General features: G+C 38.0%; 3 protein-coding genes across 4 annotated transcripts; 2 read left to right on the top strand and 1 right to left on the bottom strand.

The window, feature by feature from the left end:
• The first annotated feature begins 34 nt into the window (after positions 1-34).
• Positions 35-10,681, top strand: LOC105057075 (uncharacterized). Of its 2 annotated transcripts, XM_010939524.4 has the most exons (12): positions 35-555; positions 2,083-2,159; positions 2,860-2,968; positions 3,547-3,614; positions 3,710-3,787; positions 5,880-5,944; positions 7,032-7,098; positions 7,177-7,359; positions 8,103-8,159; positions 8,305-8,400; positions 9,089-9,121; positions 10,233-10,371. In XM_010939524.4, the coding sequence occupies exons 1-11, from the start codon at positions 180-182 to the stop codon at positions 9,107-9,109; spliced, it is 1,197 nt and encodes a 398-aa protein (XP_010937826.1). In that variant the 5' UTR covers positions 35-179; the 3' UTR covers positions 9,110-9,121; positions 10,233-10,371. The 2 variants fall into 2 exon arrangements, with proteins under 2 accessions (XP_010937826.1, XP_010937825.1); XM_010939523.4 differs by lacking the exon at positions 9,089-9,121 and having other exon boundaries at positions 38-555; positions 10,233-10,681.
• A 3,907-nt stretch (positions 10,682-14,588) lies between these two features.
• On the bottom strand, positions 14,589-18,383 carry LOC105057076 (lipid phosphate phosphatase gamma). The gene is given in 4 exon segments (XM_073248736.1): positions 14,589-14,606; positions 17,514-17,621; positions 17,624-17,723; positions 17,820-18,383. Coding segments are annotated over 3 exon segments (678 nt in total). The 5' UTR covers positions 18,294-18,383; the 3' UTR covers positions 14,589-14,606; positions 17,514-17,517.
• Positions 18,384-22,264: 3,881 nt separating this feature from the next.
• LOC105057077 (protein THYLAKOID ASSEMBLY 8, chloroplastic) lies at positions 22,265-24,778 on the top strand. The gene is made up of 2 exons (XM_010939526.4): positions 22,265-23,604; positions 24,287-24,778. Exon 1 carries the CDS (start codon positions 22,468-22,470, stop codon positions 23,170-23,172), a length of 705 nt encoding a protein of 234 aa, XP_010937828.1. The 5' UTR covers positions 22,265-22,467; the 3' UTR covers positions 23,173-23,604; positions 24,287-24,778.
• Positions 24,779-24,976: the final 198 nt, after the last annotated feature.

The raw sequence follows: 24,976 nt of genomic DNA, 5'->3' as shown, positions 1-24,976 counted from the left end.
ATGGTAACCCATCATCCTTTTTATCTGGAGTCGGCATCGTCTTCGCAAAGAACACCGACTTGACGTGATACGATTCTCACCGGTGCGGCCTCTTTACCCTCCAGAAACCTTCTACTCTCCCGTCTTTGCCACATCCCCAAATCCATCCACCAGAGTTTTCTCATTCGCCGCTCGCGGACATGGAGACCTCTCCCGCAAACCGACTCCCGGAAGCGGACTCGTTGCCAGACGGCTTCGTCGAGAGCTCCGCCGAGGCCCCGGCGGCGCCGGAGTATAAGGACGCGTCGCCGGATCTTGGTCCCTCCGGCGAGCAGGGAGACGGATCTTCGCTCTCCGGCGCGGCCAAGACCCTAAATATCGACAGCGTAGCGGATGGGCTGGGAAAGTGGACAACATCCACTGATATATCGTTACAGAAAGAGATGGGAGTGGAAGATAGGATCTCGATGCCTAAACCAGGCAATGATCCCTTGGAGAAGACGAAGGAGATGAACGAGATCTCGGTGGCATCGTCTGCAGAAGAAAGCCCAGGGGACTGCCAGTCTTCTGAAGAAGGTTTTAAATTTTACCCTGCATCTGATTTTCTTGAGTAGCAAAGTGACTGGTGAAAGAAATAGATCATCATTTTTATCCGTCTAGGGTTCTAAGATAAGTTTTTTTAGCATTTTCTTGAAACGAAGTAGGTAAATTACGTGAAGTCATCATTCTTTCTGTTGGACAACGAACGGGCCCTGAGATTCGTTCTAGAAAGCTTGCTATACCTAAGAAGTTCTCTCAAAATGAAAGCCCCTTCTGTTTGGTCTTCCTTCCTGATATTGAGATTATCTGATCTAAAAATGATTTGTATTTGCGAACCCCTCCTTGTTGAAGGGAGAAAGCTGCCAGGTTTTTTGAAGGATCCTAAAGCAATGCTTATACAAGGTAAAAGGAATTTAATAGGAAAAAATGAGTTCCCAAGGAAAAGCTAAGGTCAAGTGATTTAATGGACATAGGAATACTGATTTTTATGTTTTATTCATCTTATCTTTTTTTTTTCTTTTTTTTTTTTTTTAAAGAAAACAAAGCATAGGAAGAGAGAGGTAATAATTTCAAGAGATTGTGGCTACTGGCAATATTTTGAGGAAGTGGTGGAAGTTTGTAGGGAGTGCGGAGAATTATTTTATAAATGTTTTAGTGAGGGATTTGGTGGCGGCCTAAAGATAAAGGGAGCTTAACAATCTGGATCCATTTAGAGTATACAGAAACATGATAAGAAAAGTTAAAGGTGCTATCTTTTTTGAACGAAGATATGTAGGGATAAGTATGAAAAAGAGAAAAAAAGAAGAAAAGAGAACTAAGGAAAGAACAGCTGCATGGATTGAATAATTAGTCTGTGTGGTAGTTGCCTTTTGATCATTGTTTGTTTCTGATAAATATCGGTTGTTTCATATTAGGATAATAAATATGGGCCCTTGTTCAAGTAACACACTGACTAAGATAACATGCATATTAATATCAAAATGTCATTCTATTTTTATATGTTGTAAGAAAGTGCTAGTAAATTCAAATTCAAAGGAAAGAGTGAAAAAGTTAACCGAAATTGGGAACACAGGTAATGGGAAATTTAAATGTGTCTACCATGGCCAATTGGAAAATTCATTTATAATACTTTTACAGTTGCACAAATAAATGTTTTACGAAGGCATTTATAAATATGAAAGGTCATGGATGTTTGAGCAAATAATAAACAAGCTGCTTTAAGAACGTACTTCATAGAGACATCAGTTTTAGCCCAACAATATTACTCTTATAGAAAATATTGTGGTTCTTGGTCAAAAAAGAAAAGAAAGGAAAAGAAAAGAAAAGCAAAGAAAGGAAAACCAAAGACTTGCATATTAGGCTGCATTGGTGATTGGTATGTGACGTTTCTTATTTTTGAGTAGTACCTAGGGGAATGTGCTGCTCTACATCTCTAGCCTCTGAGTGTTGAAGAAGCCAATGAATCTTAGCTAATGATTCATTAAATTCATAGAAACTTACATTGAGCCATCAGCTATATTGATTCTTGTGTTTTCTTTTCCATGGTTTGTGCAAATGCTAAAGGGTGCTTGGAGTTACACACCACAAATTTGAAGGAGAGGTGCTCCATAGAATATGCTGATAGTTTAAAACATCAAAAGGTATTTGCTAATGTTGTTCTTCTCTTGATGTGTTATGCTTAAATCAATTCTGCAATGCCGAGGAATAAAAATTAGTTGGAGATTGTCATGCACCAACGTACCTTTACCATGTTTCTTCCTATAGCATAGACAATTTAATGAAATCATCATCCATAGGTCTGGTTTAGCACTGGTTTTACAACACCAGAATGACACTTTTAATGATGTTTACAATGGTGATAAAATGCAATATGCTTGCAATACTGGCTGTAGCAATTGTATATTTGTGTTACCTTGATTTTGCTATAATATATTTTCTTCTTCCTTTTCCTTTTTTCATGGAAGGGGCAGTATTTCCCTTGTCACCTTGTTTCAGTGAACTGGTTGTTGCCTATGCCTTCTCTCTGTGTTGCCTAGGTATTTTGGCTTCTTTTTTTCTTCCAGCAGTTTTTTGGTCTATTTCAGCATTTGAATTATAGGCTAATATCATGATGTACTACCTTCTTTCTCTCATAAATTTTTATCCTTCCCAGGAGGACATAAGAATTACATGAATCAGTTTGTTGGGTCAAAGCAACAAATCCTTTTATATATGTAAACTGTGGGTTCATGACATAGAAAATTGGTTATCTGCTTTTGGTATTTTATCTTGTTTCTTTTTAAGCACTTTCAGCACTTGAATTGCAGAGTGACATCACTTTGTACCTCATGGTCTTTTCAGGAAAATGCTGAAACAAAACGTAAAGCTGTAAAGCGTGGCATAAAGTCAGAAAAAGACCTATTAGAGTTTACTTTGAATTATCAGAAAGTTATAGCAGAAAGAGACGCAGGCAAGTATCAAATATTACTTTATTAACTTTTGAGATATGAAATGAAGCATAGCTGAGCCCAAACTAGAAACATTTAATATGACCATAATTCATCTTCTGTCCCTCTGATGGTACCACACACCTATCACAAAATATAAATCACACTTATGACAATAACCTTTGTGCTTCTCATTTAAATGCTTGTTAAATCATCAGTTTATGACCCTTTCTGGTCATTTTTTTTAAAAAATAGTTCCTTTTTTTTGGGTACATAAAAAGAGTTCTTTTTGAATGTGTCTTAGTCGGCTTGAAGATATCATTCAGTATTGACCACCATTAGAGTCAGAATTCCCAATCCTGGATTCTGAATGTATTGGTTCTCTGTGAAAGTTGGAATCCTAAAGAATGCCAGATTTAAATTCCTTCTTGGTCCCATGTTTATCTGCCTGTTCTCTGATGTTTTTTCATTCCTGCTTTTAGTTATTTTAAGTAGAAAAGCTCATTGAATAAGCAGCAAAGCCTCTATCTCCTGCAAGTACATTTTTATTCTAATTATGTTACATCTGATTTCTTGTGTTCAATTTACTTGCATCTTGAAGCTGTTGCTGTTCGAGAAAGGCTTGAGTCACTTTGTCGAGAGCTGCAGCGTCAGAATAAGATGCTCATGGTACATTCTGCAATTCAAAGACACAATCAGAACATAATGGCATATTTTCTAATATGCTTTTCAACTATGTTTATACTTGCTTTACTTCTTTGCAGGATGAATGCCGAAGAGTATCAACTGAGGGACAGAATATGAGACTAGACTTGTCTACAAAATTTAATGATGCAATCAAGGTATGCTTATACCATACAATAGTCATAACTACATAGTTTATGCTTACCTCATTAAAAAAAAATAATACAGGTTGCATGAACATCAAGAATCTTTCTGAGGTGCTTTGTTTTGAAAAAGGAAAATAATAATATTAGCTACACAAAATGAACTCGGTAATGAAAATTTTGATATTCAAACGGTGACTTATGGGATACCAAAACACGGCAAAAGCATGTTGCTACTGTATTTGCAAGCAGTACTTAAACAATATGGAGTTATTGATGTAAAATAGCTAAGCAACTTCAGTAAGTTATCCTATGACTAGGTGGTATGGTAAATCAAACAAGAACAACAAAATCGTAAAGGAGAAAGAGGATCTCATTTGTAAAGCACAAACAGAGAGAAGATGGAGGACTATATGAAGGGATAAGTTCTGCATCCAAAAACTGATCATACTTGAATGTGTATGACTGACCTTCTCCAAGACCCTGAATCAAGATATTGGCCCTATATCTTGTTACCAACAGCAAAACTCTTTCCAACATCCCTTTTGTAGATCTAGCCTTTTTTTCAATATTAGACTGTTGGGACCTCTTCCATAGGTTCACAAATAGCTTGTCGGGTCTCTGCCAAGTCAAGATCCCAATAGAGGTTTGTGGAAAAGGAGCCACCTTCTGAATCAGTTCCTATTTATCTATACAACATGACACCCCTTGTGCATGTTCTAAACAAACTCAACCACATCTTTGCTCCAAATCAACTGCTAGGTGCAAGCATCCTTCCGAAGGTCATGGATCAACATCATATTCAAACCCACCACACACACACAAATAGAATGGAATTTAAGTCACATAAAAAACAATCAGTTTCTTTCAGACTTCAAGAGTCTAAATTTTAACATACCTATGTATGAAAGCTGCTTCATTGATATACTTTGTCCCCCTATATTAGCCTTAAATTGCGAGCAAAGTCTGATTATGGGTTACTAATTCCTCATGAAGGTTATTACTCAATCTCCTTTTCTAGTTACCTAAATTTCTGCAGAATTGGGGGCCTAGCTTTCAGTATTTTTTATTGATTGATAACTTCCAATGTCTTCCTTGGTGGCAAAGCATCTTGTGCATGTACCTATGGAAAAATATTTTGTGCACATGCAAGATATTAGGCAGAATAATGAAGAAAAAGGGTTAAGATTTTTATTTAAAAATTGAGTGTTTCAGGATCGGGACATTGTGATAAAGCCCAGCAAGGCCATTTATGCAAGTCTTGTGCATTGTCGAAGGAACCACGAGCATACCTTTTAACCGATGTATTTATACTGAGATCCGTGATTGTGCATTTTAAGAGAAAAGGAAAGCAACCTAGATGTCCTCATTAGTGCTAATGTATTTTTAGACACCAGTTAAAAAAAAAAAGAAGAACAAAAAAAAAGGAACATTAGCAAGTAGAATTTTCAGGTATTTTCAGCACTGTGCTTGTTACAGGGGACAGAATTTTCTTTCCATGATACTTGAATGTTCGATCCGCTGGATGAGTTCAGCTTCCAGACTGTTAAGGAAGTGTATTCTAAGTGTTTTCCATGTAATCAAGTTTTTGTCATCTTTTACTTTCAACTTCATTATTGTTGTTGTTTGCTCTCTCTCTCTCTCTCTCTCTCTCTCTCTCTCTCTGTGTTCTTGGGGGACAGGGGGGTTGCAAGTTTTGGTCTTATTAGATCCATTTTGAGCTTTTGTTGGTGTATTATTTGACATCATTTTTACTAGTAGACCAGTATTCTGCTAAATTTCTTGCTTCACTTCAGCAACATCACTGGCAATGTGTTGTTTAATGAAGAACAACATAGATGATACTGGTCAATTAACAGTCTGTCTTCCTTTGTTTATTGCAACATTACTTGAGGAAAAGCATACATAAAATTCACTAGGTATCTCCATGTACTGATTATAAACTCATCAGCTTCATGTTGACTGTTTGCCTTGCCATATGCCTTAAACCCATTTTCAAGTTTTTCATATTGTTTGCTTTGCATTTGCATTGTTCTTGAGCTTTCTTATTGTTTCTCTGGTTTCTAGCAACTAATATTTCAATAGTGATCTCTGCATTATCTTACAGGATGTAAGCATTAAGCTTGAGGAGCAGAAAGATGAATGCCTTTCTCAACTCAGGGAGAATGAGATGTAAGGTGTTATTTATAGACGACAAAGTATGTTTAGATTGAATACTTAGCAGCAAATATATGTTTTCATAGTTACATCTTAAATTTATGCTTTTGGAGAGTATTCTTATCATCTTGTTTTGGCTAAGCATGAATTTTTTTGGTTAGAAATAAGCAATTCTTGGCCTGCTTCTAAAGAATTGCTTTTCTTGGACACAGTCATTCCTTTTTTCTCAGTATGTTTTCTATAGATTTATTAGTCACCTCTGTGAAGTGGATAATACTTGTTGATCATTAATAGAAGCTTTACCATATACAATATACAAAGCAACAGAAAATTGGTTAATTTGATGGGTGGAACAAGATAGCCTTCAGAACATCTATTAAAAGAATGATCTGAGAATTACAAAATTTGATGTCATTGTGAAGGACCTTGGACCAAAGTCTGTTATTAGATTATAATTTGACATGTTTTTATTGATGTAAAAGTTTTGCTCTGTGTCTGCCCGTGTCAAAATAATTGATGATTTTGGAGATTCTTTCTCACTTGTTCATTCATCTCAAGTCATGGTCTGTGGTTTTTGGTTGGTAGATTGTAATCGTTTCAGGATTAATATTAGCCAAGATTCATCATGGAAAACATGCTGATTTTTCTTTTTAAAAAACAAGAATTTGCATGTTCCAAGCTGAAATTGAAGAAAACTCAACATTTCAGAGACATCAAACTTCCTAATTTTTTTTGCTAGGCTGACAATATTTGGAGTTGTATTCTCTGTTTTTCTTTCTTTAATCACTCTTCTATCATTACTCAATGCTATACATTTGACAGTTTCGTATCCAGTGCAGTCATAATGAGTATGAAATATGCTTTTCCCAGCAGCAAACATCTTTCTTTCTTGAACAAATTATGCTTCTGTCGTGATAGTATATTTCATGTGACTTTTTAATCTCCATGGTTTTTGCTACTTTGGAATTTTTTTCCTGATGTTATTTGTTTTCAAGAAATTTTAATGTCTTCTTTTCCCCCTATATTTCCTTCATTTAGGCTTTCATTATATTTCTCATGTTTCCTTCTGTACCACACTAAGTTTTTTGAGATTCTCTTGTAGGCTGAGAAATAAGTTAAAGCAACTTGCAGACCAATATGCTCTCTCTGAACAACAGTTTGCCCAAAAAGTAAGATCTTCTATGATTCTTACCAATTTTTAACATGTTGATTATAAGGGTGACTAGTTTTAAAAAATCCATATGCAGTTGAAACAGAAAACACTGGAACTTCAGCTTGCTGATCTGAAAATTCAAAAACAACAAGAGAAGTCTGCTCAAGAACAGACCCAGATGCAATTGTATGCGGAACAAGTTGCGCAACTTATGGCCACTGAGAAGAGTTTGCGTTTACAGCTTGTGGCTGATGGAGAAAAATTTCAGCAATTTCAGGTACTTTTCCGTATGTAGGTTTGTTAATCTAAAGATTCTTCAGACAAGCCAAGTGCAAGGTCTATGGTTGTGTAAGAATTTTGAACTTTCTCCTTATTCACAATTTTTGACAATTTTTACATGAAGACACCATCTTGACTAGCTCTGCAGTACCCTATTATTGCATCATGTGGGTTTCCTCTTGGAAGTCATCCTTAATTCCTTGTTATTAGACATATCCATTTGGTATTCTTATTTCTATAGCACTGTCATATGGGCGAGGAATTTTTATGTTGCCCAAATTTCTAGACAAAAATTCAATTTTGTGTAAAGTTTGATGAATTGGCAAAAGGCTGCCAGTCACTGTCTAAGGTCATGAGCATCAAATAAGCACCACATACTGAATAATTGATGGGAGCTTGAGCACATCTGGATCCCACTTGTTCTGCATTAATTGATTAACTGGGAGGAGGAAACCCTAAGCACACCGGTTGAAGGATGTAACCTTTTTTTTTCCTTCTGAGAAAGATTCGGCCAAAGCCTGATCCCCTTCATCAAAAAAGAGGACGCAACTTATAAGAGCACCTTCCAGCCTGATTATCTTTATCTTGGAATTTGTACCATTTCCATCAGGCAACCAAATGTTTAGAATCTAAAACCACCAACTGCATCATTAATTCTCATGCTTGCCAGATAATCTGTCCTCTTTTTGCTCGGATGAAGCAAGAATAAAACTAATATTTAAATGTATACTGTCTCTTCAGGAGGCTTTGTCAAAAAGCAACGAGGTCTTCGAAGCATTTAAGCAGGAGATGGAAAAGGTATTTTTGCCTTTGAGTTGGGATTGGATATTTATATAAAGTAATGGACCCAAACTTTTTGAAGATATAATTTTATGTATATCTTCTCTCTTTTCCTCTCATATATATTAACTAAAATTGTTTCTTTGGTACTTCAATTAATCAGATGGCAAAGTTGATAAAGGAACTTAAGAAGGAAAATGATTTTTTAAAGAGCAAGTGTGAGAAGTCAGATATTGCCCTTGTGAAGCTTGTTGAGGAGGTAAGCTGAGCATTCATGTTAAAATTAATTGCTAGTTTTTTGGGTTATTTTTAACCCTCCAAATGTCGCTAGTCACTATGTTACTGAGAATCCAATGATGATAGGTATTTTCCATGCAGAAAATTTGGTCCATTTTTTCCTCGTTCCCAAGTCCATAAGACATGAAATATTGTTGGTTTTGTCATCTTCTTACATTGACTATAGTGTATCTGCTGTTTTTGTTGCTGGTCATATGCTGCCAGTAACAAAGTAAATTTGTAAATAGAAAAATGGTCAAAGCTTGTCTTTTTGATGGAGGATTACCTAAACTTCAGGTCTTTAAGTTGTTTAATGGCAAGTGGTCTCCTTTTTATGATTAATAGTTTCGTTTTGTTGTGCCAGCTATTATAATAGGCACAGAAACCATCCATAGTCCTGGCCCTTAAAAATGACTTCAGAATGGTTATCTTCGCACTTCCTCCACCTCGAAACTTTATGCTTTGCCTGCTTTTACATTTTAATTGCAATGCTTCATTTGCCTGTGCATTTTCTGACTTTCTGCTCACTTTAAAGACATTGCAGATGGTTTTACACTTTTTTTTTTTATGGTACTAAGACAGATCCCACTTTCCTTGGATGCCAGATACGTATGTTTTTATGTTTTTTTCTTGTTTTAATACTTAATAATCTGTTTGTCTTCCCTCCACAGATACCTGGATCCTATGCATAATTTTGCTTACAGGTGGGCATAGATATATATGGTACCCTTTTAACTAGTCACACCACTGTTACAGTATGGAGGCTAATATTGATATCTAAAGCAAGTATCCATAAAGAAGTGGTAAAAATAATGAGATACAACACAATGATGAAATTTGATCATGCTCTAGATAAATAATATGTACTTGGAGGAAATTACAAGGTATAAGCTTTCTCTCATATATTTATGGCCAGATCGAACATATGATATCCTGCCAGAATAGCCAGGCAACTTCCTTTATTGCTTCTCAGAGTCCAGTTGTCAAGTATTTGTGCCCTCTTATGAAATATTTTCTCACTTGTATCTGTATCTAACCTATTCATTCAGAAGATAATATCTCAAAACTTTTTCTCATTGAATTTATGAAGAATAAATAAGTGGAACATAAAAAATATATGCTTGAATCTTGATGCATATTTCTACAGGTGGAGAACAGAATTTAAAGAGGGGTGGTACATAATTTGACGGTTAGGCAAATCTCACAAGTCGTTTTATTAGATTATGGAAACAGTTACTCTTCTAGTTTAAACATGGAAGCTTATGTTGGTATGGCAAATATTGACTGTCTCTAACACAGACACAGAATGTTAATCTGAGCAATGTGATAGAACTCAGTGAAAATCCTGGTGTCAAAATAAAACCCACCAGTCCAAATGTATTCGTAAGGCACAGCCCTCACTTCACCTATTTTGGGTTGTCCTTCATGAACAAAGTATAGATGTGATGGCTGCATTTGTTTTCTTTTCTTTACAAGAAAGTACAAGTCACATTTTCCAGCCATTTTCGTTTAGAAAATCATATGATTCGAAGTTGAGAATTTTCATGAGAGTGGGTTTTGTTGCCAAACACAAGGAGTTTAGTATGAAGTTGAAAGTTACAGAAGTAGAATCTATTTTATTTTTAAATCTTTTAAATCCATTTTAACATCAAGTGTTTTTGTCCTGCTAAGGAAACTGTGAAATTTGTCTTATAGTTTGCCCCTCACATTTAGTTTGTTTTCGAAGGTTCTAAGACTATTGCATGCAGCAATTTTTCCCCTCCCCTTTGACAAAGGACAATCTTAGTAATTCTACTCTCCTTTTTCATCTTCAAGCGCGAACTTATGAAGAAACAGCTAGAAAAAGTGAAGAATCAGAAAGAGAAGCTCGAATCTTTGTGTCGATCCCTACAGGCAGAAAGGAAACAAAATTCAGTTGGCAGCAGCACAGATCCAGTTATTATGCAAGTGAAAGGAGCTTCAGCAAATGAAGATTCCCAAAGCTAATGGACTCGGGCAGTTCTCGCCAGCAAAAGGTTGCCTGAAATTTTAGATTATCAGTGTAAGAATATAAGCCTATAGAGCAAAAGACAGTATTCAAGGAGCTCTCACATTTCATTATGTATTGAGATTGTTTTGCAAATCGATTATATTATGGGGAAGATTTCTCAATGGGAAAAATGAGAGTGGATTTTTTTGGGACAGCCGCATTCATATAGTGAAATCTGCTTGATTTTTTTTTATATCACTGTTGACAGATGCAAAGCTGAACTTGGGTTCTATTAGCTCTTGTTGTTTCTTTTAAATTAATTCTGGTGTTCTCTCCTTACCCTGTCAGAAACTTGTTAGTTTGAAGGGTACCTTGTTGGCTTGACGATTCCCTTGATCAAGGGATGTTCTTTCACACCAGCTTTTGGGTTCATTAATTCTTTAAAATGGGCATAAAATAAGTTATGTATATCTGACTTCTTTGATATGGGCAATCTAGAGGAGTTTCAGTTCAGACCTTTTCCTCCTGTGGCCTCTCTCATGTAGTACGGGATTTGCTTCATTAATTCATATTTGCCTATCATCTTCAGTATAATCTTCTCTACCACCGAGCCGAAAGCATTTGCAAATTTGAAAATTTTCTCAGAACTTATGATGCTTGAATGCTGCTGCTGCTGCTGTTTTTGCGCTCAACAGCGTTCAGTGAAAGAGGGAGAGGAAGTAGAGATTTGGGTAGGTAAGTAAACAAGTGCTTTACTGAGGGCAAAGAAAGGAAGAAAGGCATAGCACTCATCGGTTAGGCTGGGCGTACTTGATCGATTGGTATGCAGGCCGAAGCCTAGCAGGGTTGAGCCCAAGCTGTTTTATCTCCTTCGGAAGGGCTCTCACGGGCACCTGCCGGATTTGATGGCCATCTCGCATGACAACGTTACTGTGATTCGATTAAAAAATAACAAAAAAGGAACATATTGGTGTTAGAGGCGAGGGATGTGGAATATATTTTTTCTTTTTTAAAACCAAGAAGTACTTGTCGAGAAGTATTTTTAGTCAAATTAAAAGAAGTTTTGGATATATCCTAACTTTAAGTACACGGAAATTTTTACTCTAGAACTCGAGCAAGTTGACCATCTCCAGAAAGATATCAAAAATAAAATATTTACCCATTTTTTCCTCGGGAGATTGGGTCAGACATATGGGAAAAAGAGAAGTATTTATTTTTAATCTTGTACATGAGGTGCAAGGTGTGGCCTCAGATTCCAATCTCAAAGCCTTTCCCGTTGTCCAAAATATCTCTTCTATGAAGCCTTGGAGAGAGAAAGAGCTGAGACAAAATAAGAAAAAAAAGGGTGGTATCTGTAAACTTTAGGCGCATAGTCCATAGAGAGATGTCGTCAGACATCTGAGTTTAGTGGTTTTTAAGGAATGAACTTAAATCTAATATTAATATTCCATGGGGTTTGAAGATAGCGATGGATACCTCAAGTTAGAGCCATCACAGTAGGTGGCATGCCAAGGACGAGTCGATATGAGCTAATGCCGGCAAGATATATGCCGGGTCTAGTTCCAACTTAAGATTTGAAGTTACTCATAATATAAACATTCCATGGGGGTAAATAATAATTATGTATACCTCAGTTCCGCCACACTTGTTGCTAGATTTAAAGTTAACATATGAATCATTTCCGAAAACCCCTATATCGAACATTAATATTGGTAATAGCTGCTTTTGCCACTTGATCACAGTTCCCTCACTGTATCACAATTCCCTCATCCCTCTTTCTGAGCCCCTGCTCCTCTCTCTTCTTCTCTGTCCGTCTCTTGCTCAGCCCCTAACTTTCACCCGGATATTTCAGCAGTGATCATCTCACCTCACCTCTCAATTGGCCCTAAACGTCAGCACTTGCTGCTTTCTGATCCTGACACGAAAAGGTGGTCGTGATTTATTTGAGATAGTTATGTCGTAACTTTCGTCATGAATCCAATGGACTTGGTAGCACTGAGATAAAGTAATGAGCTAGTAAGTCATTACAGTTGGCTCTGCGATTTGATTTGTGACGTTGGTTTTATGTTTGTGGACATTTAATACAATTTCATGCATAAGATATTCTTCAAAATTTGACATTTTAATCCTATACAGAGGGCAATAAATTGTTGAAGATCGTATTGGTTTTCACTGTATTCAGCATATAAAACATTTCATTACATAGAGTGTTTTATGATCAAAGAAGTAACGAAAGAATACATTGTTAATAATCCATCATTGAATTAAAGCTGTAGCTTAGTACATTTATCACTAGTTGCTCCTGCTTTTCATAGACGGCAGCCTCATTAAAAGATTTGAGTGCTCTTTAGCTTGTATACTTTAGTTGTTATTTCACTCTCAGAGTAAACCTACTCACGGATAGGAGGAAAATGGAGGTGAGAGTGGTTCTGCTGTTGATTGATGTAGTTGCTAAAATTTTTAGCCATGACCGCATACAATTATTATTGTCTGAGGTAAAGGTGAGCAAGCTGGTTGATATTGGAAATTTGGAATCTCTCTATGTGATCTGTTAAACACTTTTAAATCTGTTAATTAAAAATACAACAACAATAATGCATCTCTCCTGTATCCCACAAGCTAGAAGATTAGAAGGGACAACAAACTCAAGCTTATCAGGCCAAATGCTAGCATTGAATGGACTATTTTTTCACCCATGCAATTAGAGACCTAAATGGATTGCTTTGTAAGTTTTCTGTCCAACTGGCAGTATGGAAAAATTTGGATTCCAGTAAAGATCAATGAATATAATGAAACATAATGTAATATGTGAACCAAAGGACAGTCCTTAAATGTGGACTACAAAGTTTAATAATTGTAACGGTGTGTTTGACCATATGAGCATACAGTCTTAAATAATAACAAATCAAAGCTGTTTGAACTACCAGTCACAAGATCCTGATACATAGACACAAATTCCCAGCTCTCTTCTGCGTGCCTGTAAATACTTGGCTTTGTCTACAGCACTAGCTCCGTGCCAAGACTGCTGCATTAGCTAGATTAGACCATGCTCCTTATCACGAATAGGTATTTCATCAGATAGAGTAACCTGCATCAATATAGGAAAACCAGTTGAATTTTAGCCAGATGCGATGTTTTAAATGATTGAACTTTGCAATCAATGAATTAGTAGAATAGATATAGAGAGACTTAAAAGAGTACATTAAATAATAGAACTGCTTCTATCTTCCAACCCTCCCAAAATGAAACACCAGTGTAACAAATACAAGATCAGATAATATTTTTCCTTCAAATACAGAATCAGTTGCCTTTAAGAAAGACATTAAAATCTACACGTGATTCAATTGAACTTTCAGAATGTGCCTGAGATCCAATATTGGTCATTTGTACGTAAAGCTTATGATTCTCATTTCTGAATTTTCAGGAACACTGGAACATCTATTAGGTTTTAAGTCTTAAGAGATTCTTTTATAACTTATTTTCCCCAGTCACCTAAGCTTTCAGCTTTTTTTGACCTTCATCTTCCTTAAAATTCAGTCACATTGTCTTTTTCAAAAAAAAAAAGTGGATGAACTCAGTCCTGAATTTAAGATACTCAAAAAAAAAAAAAAAAAAAACTTTTGGATCCTAAAATCAAAAGTACATCGAATATCCAGGATTAAATTTAGGTAAGAGGGACCTTTCTGTACATGGGACATAAGACAGCAGAGGCTTGATAATTGGTCTAACATTGCAATCTTGTGGGAATCCATCCTTTGAAGGGGCTACAATTGCTGCAGCTTCATCAGTCCAACTCATAAGGCAGGAACAATTGGTTGGATTGGATCCAGAGATACACCCAAAACCAATTTGGGTTTCATCCAAGTCCAGGTCCCATGAAGAAGCCAAAATCAACTTTGACTAAACTTAGTCAACCAACTTGCACCCTAAAGGTCTCTCTCTCTCTCTCTCTCTCTGCCTAGAAAGAGCTTTTGTAGCACGTGCTTACCAAACATGTGAGAAGCAACACTTTAGATATACCAATATTCTCAAAACAAGCTCTCAACACATGCAAAATCAAACATGCTCTTGATTGGGCTCATTTGACCGATATACTGCAGCTATGGCCGGTATAGTTATAAAATGCTTACACATTTAAGGGCAGGCCCCAAGCATGGTCTCCAAACAAATAGAAGCATTGGATTTTTATAGGATAAGATTCCACCTGCAGAATGCATATACTGAAGGACCAAAAAAAACAACAATTATATCAAATTGCAGAGAACAAGAAAGAAAGGCTTTGAACCAAGATTAAATATTTTAAGACACATTAAAGTGAATTAGAAACAAAGCAAAAAGGAAAATGATACTCACATAGGGAACAAACCTTGATGATTCTAAAAGAAAGACAGAGCATAAAATTATAAAATTAGAATGAAAAGGCCAAACATCCAATGTTGCATGGTTACAGATCCAAGAATCAGATTCAAACACATGTTCAATTCTTAGACTTGGCTTGGCCATAAAAGAAGTATATGAATATGTAGGGGGAAAAAGTAATATTTAAATATTTATATAAAAATATAAAAGATACTATTTGTTAAGATCTTCTGATATGCATGTTTCCCATCCAAACTTCCCAATTGGCTTAAAGATTTTTTTATTTTGCAAAAAAAAAAAAAAAACATTTTGCAAAGTTATCTCAATATTCTTCCGCTATCTCTAAAAAAACAAAGCTCATTTTACCCAAAAAAAAGCTCATCTTTAACATTATTACTGCGAGTCAACTCACTGTTGAAGCAGTCCAACTCTTTACTAATTCTTAAGATCTACAAATAAAAAAAAAAAAGAGAAAAAACTGAAAAGTATCCAAGTCTTTGATGCAAATCTGATTTGAATGCTTATCAAAATGAATTTAGGAGCCAGACACAAGTGTCTAGGAAACAGAACCAATAAATGATATTACATTACACAAATGTAAAAAGGCAATTTGTCACAAAATATACAAAAGCAGTAAGTGGACTAAAATAAAACAATAAAAATAATATCACAGACAGAAAAAGCATTATTAGAAATCACATGAAAAGGAGAATACAGGTCCACTTCAAGAGAACTAAGCCAAATAAGGGGGGAAAATGGGCAGCAAGAATAAAGTGACCAAGTTTTCTTTATGTAGTATCATAAGCACAACACAAGTAGTTCATAAAGAAATTTCTTGCAGAAAAAACATAGAAGATAATGAGAAGGAAAGAAAACAAAATGTGGTTTCAAATGCTGGCCAAGTCAGTTTGTCTGTCAGCATGCATCTTTCTGGGCCAGTACTAGCACCCAGCACGAATTAGCATGCACCTATTGGACCCTTGTTTAATATTTACTAATTACAAAATGATATTATATTTTTTTTTGACATGAGAAGGTGCACATACATGCATGATGACGGGGACTGTGGCAGTGATACTTCAAAAGAAGTGAGGAAAGTGACATCAAATGGAATAACTTAACTCTTTAGGATTTTTGCTTATAATATAATATGCAGCAATTCAGGGAAGTGGCTAAATGACTAGAATGCCTCTTAATTGGTTTATTGCTAAAAGATAATACCCAATAAGAGTAAAAGTAATACAAAATGGTGCCTAAGACATTATTTGCCCATTATATGGGTCCAAGTTCCTCTAGCATTTTCCACTAAAGTAGGCGATGCATAAATATCAATTATGCCCAACTTGCTATGAAGATAAATTTCTGCCAATAAGCCTTTGATGAAGAAAAAAGGTCATGTCCTTCAAAATGAATAAAAGTGGTATTGACCTCTATTTCCATCCAACTTTTCTCAAAAAAGGTGATAATCAGCTTCAATATGTCTTTGTGCATTCGTAGTAGATAGGATTTGAAGCAAGATGGATAGCAGCCACACTATCACATTGTAGCTCTAGAGTTTCTCTTGCATTCAAAGTTTAAATCAAACTCTTGCATGAACTTTTTGTAATTAACTCAACTTTCGCAAATGCTATCACGACGTCACTCAACCAAGCCAGTAACAACAGCCAGAAGATAGCTGAAAGAATTAAGTGGAATTATGACAAAAATCTTTCTGAAACAATACAACTTTGTACTAAGAAGATCATCCACAAAGACTACCTTCTTGAATAGTTAACTGATCGAAAGAGGTACTTAAAGGAGAGAAACTTTGATGGACTTGTATTTGTCTAAGAGATGGCTCGATAAGCATTAAGGAAAAAAGTCCTTCCTTTTCTTTTATAAACAAGGAAAAAGGTCTATTCAAAGAGTGTTTTTAAGTTATTGAAAGCATGGTTATGGGGCTATGTGTTGCAATTCAAATGAATCTTTATTTCCACAGGATCAAAACAAAGCACCAGCCTAAGTTCCTATCTTAATTTGTCATAAGCAAATAAGATATTCAAAAAAGATTCCATCAAGTTTGTTAAATAATATGGTTTCACACAATTAAATAGAGCATGAACTTTGCACTTTGCGTCAAGAAATAAATGCCAAGAAGACCCCATTTGGAATTAATAGAAAAGACATGAACTAACCTTTTCTACTATCATGATCCTCTCATGTAGAAAGCCCACATCTAAATTAATAGAGTGCCCTAGACGACCTAGATAGATGGGCTTGGAGCCTTCTACTTGTACAAATCGACATGGCAACACAACACAAGTTTTACGATGATGAAATATATGAGATAGAAGTGTGGCAAAACTTGGAAGCAAAGACTCAGAAATAAACATTTAAATGGATGCAAGAGCTGCAACAATTAGGAATAATGCGGTGGACGATCACTGAAACTGGTTCTTTTACAGAAAGCACTTGCTCCTCGACATCAATTATGAAAAAAGAAGGAAAAAAGAAAACGGAAGACAGAAATATAAGATTCTGCTGACAGAGAATGCAATTCGTGATAAGAGTGCATGTCGACAACAAATTAAGAAGACGAATCCAAACAATTGGAATAGGGCTTGCTAGTTCGTGTCATAATTTTCTCTACTGAATGATCATATGCTTGCACACTAGTAAGATTCAGCAAAGTAATCCACGATACACAACCATTAACTATGCACAAAGCAGCAGCACCATTAAAAAGAACAAACAAACGCATCCAAATGAAGCAAACGGATCCAACTTACAACTTCAATCTTGAGCCAGCTTCTTCCGAGCAGCCCTCGAATTATCATACTCAAACTGGAGCACATCCCGTATATGCGACGTGTCCTTGATGTACAACAACCTCCCATCGCACTCTCCTCGATCGCCGGGAAATACTCCACAAGCATACCGTTCACGATCCAGAACCACCCCACCCCAAGCACCAGCCCCAGCGTCGCCCCCGCAAAAACCTAACCACCGTTTGGAATAAAAATAATCAATTTTCCATCGTCAAGCAACAACCCCCAACTTGGGATGAAAACAAGAAGAGAAAGCGAGAGTCTGACCTGGGCGACGGTGTGGTAGCCTAGGTAAACCCTGGAGTACAGGGTGAGCACCGCCGGAGGCCAGGGGAGGACGGCGAAGAAGAGCCGGGAGCGGGGGGAGGAGACGCCGACGACGCCTTTGTAGCAGAGCAGGGTGAGGTAGGTGGCGAAGAAGAACATGTACTGGGAGTGGGAGGAGGGCCAGCCGTGGGAGTCGCACATCTCGAGGGCGGCGCAGGTGGCCGGGCGGGACTGGCGGACGGAGGTCTTGATGAGCTCGCTGAGGACCTGCGACACGAGGAGGCCCAGAGCGAAGCACAAGCCCTGGAGCTCCCGCCGGAAGAGGAAGTGGGTCACGAATCCCCCCAAGCTTATGAACACCGGGATCAAGGAGACCCAGGCCAGGAAGTGACCCAGCGAGTCGCCCCTACGGTACCGGACGTGGGTTAGGGTTACCGCCTTCAGCGCCGCCGCCGTCGGCGAGGGACTCGCCATTCCGTGTGCCGGCGTTTGCAGGATTTGGCGTTGCAAGGATCGTGAGGGAGGAGACGGGAGTTGCGGTTTGACATTTCGGGAAATAACGAATATGCAAAAAGGGTGCAAATTGGTCGGATCTGATCGAGTCATCAGCCATTTCGATCCAATTCAATTTTTTGATTAAATTTTAATATTAAATTTAAATTTAATTTAATTAAAAAACGAATTAGAACAGATCAGATTCATGATCAAAAAGTAATCTCACTGGATCATTTGAATCGAATCGGATTCATATATAATCCGATCTCAATCTAAAAAATTTAGATCCTATTTGAGATCAAATTCTAATCAGACTCGGTTCGTATGATAAATCAACATATGCGAAGTTTATAACAAAAAAATAAATATTATTTTATCTTGATTATTAATTTATAAATAATTTTTTAAAATTTTATAATCAAATTGAGTAAAATTATATAAAAAGTAACAATGCTACAACAGCATTTAAAATTCTAATTCACTCTATTTGCTTTATAGTTTATATATTAAATTCAATACTGAATTCAGATCGAATCAAGTTGGATCGGATCTTAATTCAGTAAATCCAGACTTAGAATATTGAATGGGTCCAATTTTAAAATCCGATCCGACCCCGTGGATCCTTTAAAATGGATCGGATTGGGTCTAAGCGAGTTGAGCTGGATCGGATCACGAGTCAAACCCGACCCATTTGCAGTCTTAGTAACGAAGCAGCTGGAGGAGGGATGGAGGATCGGGTGGGGGGATACAGATAGAGAGGACGATGGTTGGTGCATATGTCAGAGACACATGGATTAGAGTGCGGAATTAGGTCATGGTGTGGTGGTTGCTAGATTGGTGTTTTCTGTTTTGTAGTGAGAGGTGGAGAGGTGAGTGCTTTTTTATTATTATTATTTTTTTAACATGCGGGCGATCGCTTCAAGCTAAGCCCTCTATCGTCAGATCCGTCTCTCTCTCTCCCAAATTAGGAAAGTTCAGATAAAGAAGAATTTCTCCACGATTGAATCTCCTCCAAAATGAAATAACTTCTCTGAATCAATCAGTACGTCAAATTCGAAAAACAATCACAACCCTGAGACATATACGACTTCGATGCCTCTCCTATAAATAAAAGGGCTCTAGAACCCTCAAAGTAAGTTCTCAATCTCTGCTCTCTCCCTCTCATTGTTCTCCATCTCTGACTTGAGTGTCGGAGGGTCTTCACCAGAAAATACCCCGATGAGGATTTTTTGCAGGTATTCAGGAGTAGCTCCAGCAATAGCATCACTTGGGCTATCCTCACCTCGATGTCCGACCTTAGACGAGAAGATCAGGAGCAACACTCATCTGAGTGCAGCCCAAAAAGTCAAAATACAAAAATTCTTATAGGATTGGCAAAATGCTGTCATCTTGTCACCAAACTCAATCTCCAGAATGCTCTGCAACAAATGATATGACCCAATCTATCGCGCTGTTCACCTTCTAATAGATATGCTATACCACCACTATAGCTGGAAGGCGAAGCACAGTTCAAATGTCAGAGAGAAGTGGATGGGCTTCTAGCTGCCTTTGCTGTCACGGATCCATCCAATGATGGTGGTAGAGTCATCCTCGATAAAAATCCTCTCCACCAATAGGTCCTGCCTATCAAAGATGATGTGCTTTCTATGTTTGGAAGTACGGGGTTTTTGGGAGGAGTGGAGATGTGAAAAATATTGGTGATGTTTTCGTCGAGCATATGGCTGGGTGTATTATGTTGACAAATGTTTTTAAACAAATCCCTACCAAGTTCTTAATTATATACCAGTTTTTTTTTTCCTTTCTATCATACAATGATCTCCAAAAGATATTATATTGAACATATCGAACATGTTAGGTTCGAAACTGAAGATAATGTTTGAATTTGTTTAAAGGTTATATGTGTTAGGATTTGATGTCTCGAGATTCGATCCACATTGAGCCCATAGCGAGATTCGCGGCGAATAACAAAGTCCAACGAAATCAAGATCACCTCAAACAGAACTTGGATGGAGGAGATACAAGCTTTTGAAGTCGGTACGAGATCCGAGACGCCTGTACCCCGATCCATCGTGGATTGGGTGGTCCACAGCCCAGCTCATGGACAGTGTGGGCGTTTCTCATACTTTTGTGCGATCCACGGTACTATTCTGTAGACCGGCGTGCGATCCAAGGCGTGGGTTGATCCCGATCTTGATCCAACGGTCCGAAATGATTTTTTGCCTTAATTAAGAGTCCTAATCACTTTCTAAGAGGGTTTTAAGGCCTTTAAAGGCCTGATGCTCAACAGTGCGTTGTGTGGTGGTCTTTTAGCTTGTTTTTTCTAACGAAAATCTGTGCAGGTTGTGATTTTGTGCGGCGTACAGGCCGTGAGGTCACGCAGAAACCAAAGAACATGAACACCATGAAGAGAGAGAATCGCGTACGACACTGTGAGAGAAGGAGCAGAGCTCTTGGACAGTGAACAGCGGTCGCTTCAGGGGTTCAAGGGTTCTTCCAAGAAAAAAACTTTTGTGAGGAAGAACTTCCATGAGGGAGAAATTGAATGTACGAAGGTTGAGGGTAAAATCTCCTTTTGTAAAATTTTTTTTTCATAGTAAAATTTGCATGCTCCATGGAGATGAATCTTTTTATGGCTGATATACATATTTTAATTATTTTTATTTTATTTTTTTCTTTTTTCCTGCTGCATCGTGCGGTACCGAAAAAATTTTGAGAGCCAACAGCATGTATGTCCATCTTATCTGCTTGCTCACAATGTTGCAGTTGCCACTATTTGACTCTTCAACCGTTAGTCGATGGCCGATTATTAGTTAGCACATGATATTTACTTCCCTTTCTCCCTCCTAATAGTTATTTACCAATTGCAATGACAAGGCTTGTGCTAATATCATGGGGAATGAGCAATTTTCTTAATATTATATATAAACTTCTTTACTAATAACTGGGATAGGAGGTCGCTGGGACGAAATTGAACTATGGGCGAAGTCAAATCCAAGTCACTAGGTTCAACATACAGTGATTTTACTAGCTCAATTGGTTGACATTGTCAAATGACCAAATTTATTGTATGTATTGAAATTTTAATTATAAAAACAAAGTATGTCGACTCAGCACATCCCCATAGAATCAAGATTTGCCTAGGAGGAAATGAATATCAACTTCATTTGTTGGATTTAATGATTCATAACTAGGTATATTAGTTCAGTATCATAGCTCCAAATTTTATTGTATACGCCTACAATGTAATGCCAGAGAGAATATTGACGGAACGGATCTCCGCAGGATCAAGGTTTTGCAACAAGAGAATGTTCTAAGACTTGATTCCTTGATTTTGATTCATATTCACTGAATATTTGTAAGGTATCAAATCTTGAAATTTTGATATATGTATACATATTTTTAAATTTGAATGTCCGGAAAGAATGTTCACAAACAATATCTCCATGAGATGTAAAGTCTATTACACGAAGATATCCTCTGAACAACCTTTGAATCACCCTTCTCTTGAACTACTGCACTCCCGCTTCTTCTTTTTTTGTCACCACATGTAAATACAGCCATACAGCTTCAAATCAATATATCAGTGACGGCAGTTTCTTAGTCCCCTCATTTTACCTCAAAAAACAGTAGTGTCATTTTTGAGTTGTTAAATAATCTAGTCTAGATTCCACCCCCACCCCCAAATCTCCTTTAAGATCTTGCCCATCCTACAAGGATGAACCTATTCAATTTATCGCGGCTGAGAATTTTTTTAGAATAAAAATTAAAAGGCTCAAGATTTTTTTTTTAATACTTTTGTGGAATCAAGATATAGAAATCTCAACCAATAACGGCAAGGTCAGGTTGGATCATATCTATTTTACCGGGATTCAGATTTGGATTATCGAGTGAAGCTTTTTTTTTTTTTTTTTTTCCCGTCTGCTCGAAGTCTTTCACCTAAACCAGTGGAGTTCGCCGAGATATCACGATTGTGCTGCCTGATCGCATCGAAACCTCAGCATAGTTATTCTTTGATGGATAAGATTGCAGCGTCGAACGGTCCTGATCGATGAGTTTGGACCCTGTACCCCCTTGCTCGCTCGATAGCTGAGCTCTGCTCTCCGACCGCCCTCATCTCCTCCCGGGTCTCACCGCTGGAATCCACGCGCATTCCATGGCTTCGCCGTCTCTCCTAAACCCAGCTCTCGCTCTCCACCCCTCGCCTTCCCCTTTCCGCCTGCCGAAACCCCACGCCACTCCCATCTCCTGCGGCCCCCGCGACAACCGCGGCCCGCTCCGCCGCGGCCGGACCCTCAGCACCGAGGCCATCCTTGCTATCCAGGCCCTCAAGCGCACTCGTGGCGACGAGCCCAAGGTCGAACACATCGTCTCCACCACCCTCAGCCGACTCATCAAGGCCGACCTCCTCGCAGCCCTCGCCGAGCTCCAACGCCAGGACCAGTGGCGCCTCGCCCTCACCGTCTTCGCTGCCGCCCGCCGCGAGCCCTGGTACAAGCCCGACTTCTCCCTTTACGCGGCGATGGTCTCCACCCTGGCGAGGTGCGGGGTGGCTGAGGAGATCGATATCTTGGTGTCGAATTTGTTTAAGGAGAAGGAGATGGAGGGAGGGATCTCGTCGGAGGACATGCGGGGGCTCGTCCAGCTCTCAAAGGCATTGGTTGCCGCTGGGAGGGGGAAGGTTTTGAGGGAAGTTTATAGGGAGATAAAGAGAGGGGGTTGGGATCCCGATGAATACTTGTTTAAGCTTATGATCAGAGGGTTGAGGAGATTAGGAGAAGGGGAGGCTGCCGACGAGGTGGAGAAGGATTACAAGATATGGTTCGAGGGTGGGGCAATCTCCGAGCCACTACCTGTTTGATGAAATGTTTCGCCTAACTGTAAAGATTGCTGCCTTGACTTCCTTCTAATAAATCCCCAACCCTAGTGCTCTTTCTTCCTGGTGTATGATTCAGTAGGGGACTCTAGCTCAGAGATCAGTTGGTTGAGTAGGCTGTGGCTGTGTATCTATCTATCTATATATGAGTGTTCCGGTTTCCTTCGATTCTGGTGCTTCCATGGAGCATCCTAAAGGGATGTTGCATATTGACCCTACGTCCTATTCTGGTGCACACAATCTAGTAAGAATCCCTCGTTCCTGCGAGCTCAACCTCCAGGAGAAAGGTTCCCTGTGAAGTAGGTGGTTGTCATATCTAGCATTCCAGCTGTTACTCACCCAGGAGATTGTATATTAGCAGTTGAGAAGCAAAGTCACAAAAATTTTTGGGATAAGAAGCTGCAATTCTCTCTTCAGGTAAGTGCAGTATGATGTGGATTTAGTCAGCTACAATCATCTAATAAACTTTCAGTAACCGTAGCTAATTATATCTTTTTGTGACACTTGCATCAACATCAGCTGCATATTGTTTGTTTTGAGTTGTTCCTTGTGCATTCTTTTTCTCTGCAATGTTGTTTTACTGATTACCCATTTTATCCATTTGAAGTATTATTTGCAGCCACGGTAATTTGTTTACATGATGCAGTTAGCAGAAATATGAACTTAGTTGGCAATGAGTCTGGAAATGAAAACTAAATACTAATTTGACAGAGTCCCTACAAGTATTATTTGCCTTTTTTCTTTTGTTTCTTTTGTGGTGGGGTGTTGTTGGGGATCTGATGGGTATTGGAGCAGAAAAAAAACTTATGCTAGTAAAAGGAAAATCCTCTGTTTTATACTGTTTCCCTCAAGGATATCTTTTTCAAATTTGCCATGGACCTGTATGTGCTTCAATTGTTTCAATTAGTATTTCGCATCATAGAATGACTTTCTGAGATGCAGTTTCATTAAACAGTTTGCTTTGCATGTCCTAGTGATTTCTAAACAATCACCTTCCAAATGCAAGCAGTAGATGACAATCAGTAGATTGGTGACTTCAGTATCGCAAATACTCACCAGAACTCTGCTTCCTTTTTTTTTTTGCCCCTTTCTTTTTCAGGGGACAGGATTATGGGATGCTATCTTGCTCCTTTGTCACTAAATTAAGCTAGGATATGGAGGTGTTTTGGGGGGAGTTCATCTTCGTTCTCCATCTTTTACCATCCTTCCAATTCTTGATTCTGTGAAGAAAGCTGAAGGCCTTGTTTAACGCACGAGCTGTTTGTAAAACCTTCATCTTTTTCCAGCAAGTTCGTTATTTCATCATCACGAGGTGCAAATGGATTTGAACTATGGTATATGGCAGTATATTTATATGGTAGGAAACCAAGCAACAACGGTGGGAAAAATCAACAATGTCTGTGAACATCAGTGAGGATTGCTGGCAATGTTTAATGGTAGTACCGGTCATAGAGAGACGGCGGGCCGTGATGGGTGGTGGTGGATGGTGAGAAATAAGAGCGTTCTCTCTCTTAATTTCTTTTCTCAAACAATCTGTGTACTACATTTTATATATGTCGTATATTTTTATCACTCTTTCTATTCAATAAAATGAGACTGCAACAGGTTTTTGGGTCAAAAAATCCTAAACTGTTTCTGCAAAACCGAAAAAAGTCATTCATGCAAAAACTGGTAATGCAATGGCCGTTTTTTCTGAAGTGCATATAAATGAAGCAGCAGATTGCTTATCGTACCAATTATCTCCAGTAGGGATTTTAGTATTATCTGTTTGGCGTGAGAGTACGTATGG

Source organism: Elaeis guineensis, chromosome 14 (genome assembly GCF_000442705.2).
Source record: "Elaeis guineensis isolate ETL-2024a chromosome 14, EG11, whole genome shotgun sequence".
Taxonomy (NCBI): domain Eukaryota; kingdom Viridiplantae; phylum Streptophyta; class Magnoliopsida; order Arecales; family Arecaceae; genus Elaeis; species Elaeis guineensis.
Note: the sequence above shows the minus strand (reverse complement) of the source record. Positions and strands in the feature narration are given on the sequence as shown.

Coding starts and splice junctions, on each gene's coding strand:
- LOC105057075 (XM_010939523.4), top strand. CDS start 180: ATGGAGACCTCTCCCGCAAACCGACTCCCGGAAGCGGACTCGTTGCCA. Junction 2,969..3,546: donor TATAGCAGAAAGAGACGCAG/GCAAGTATCAAA, acceptor TGCATCTTGAAG/CTGTTGCTGTTCGAGAAAGG. Junction 3,788..5,879: donor AATTTAATGATGCAATCAAG/GTATGCTTATAC, acceptor ATTATCTTACAG/GATGTAAGCATTAAGCTTGA.
- LOC105057077 (XM_010939526.4), top strand. CDS start 22,468: ATGGCTTCGCCGTCTCTCCTAAACCCAGCTCTCGCTCTCCACCCCTCG.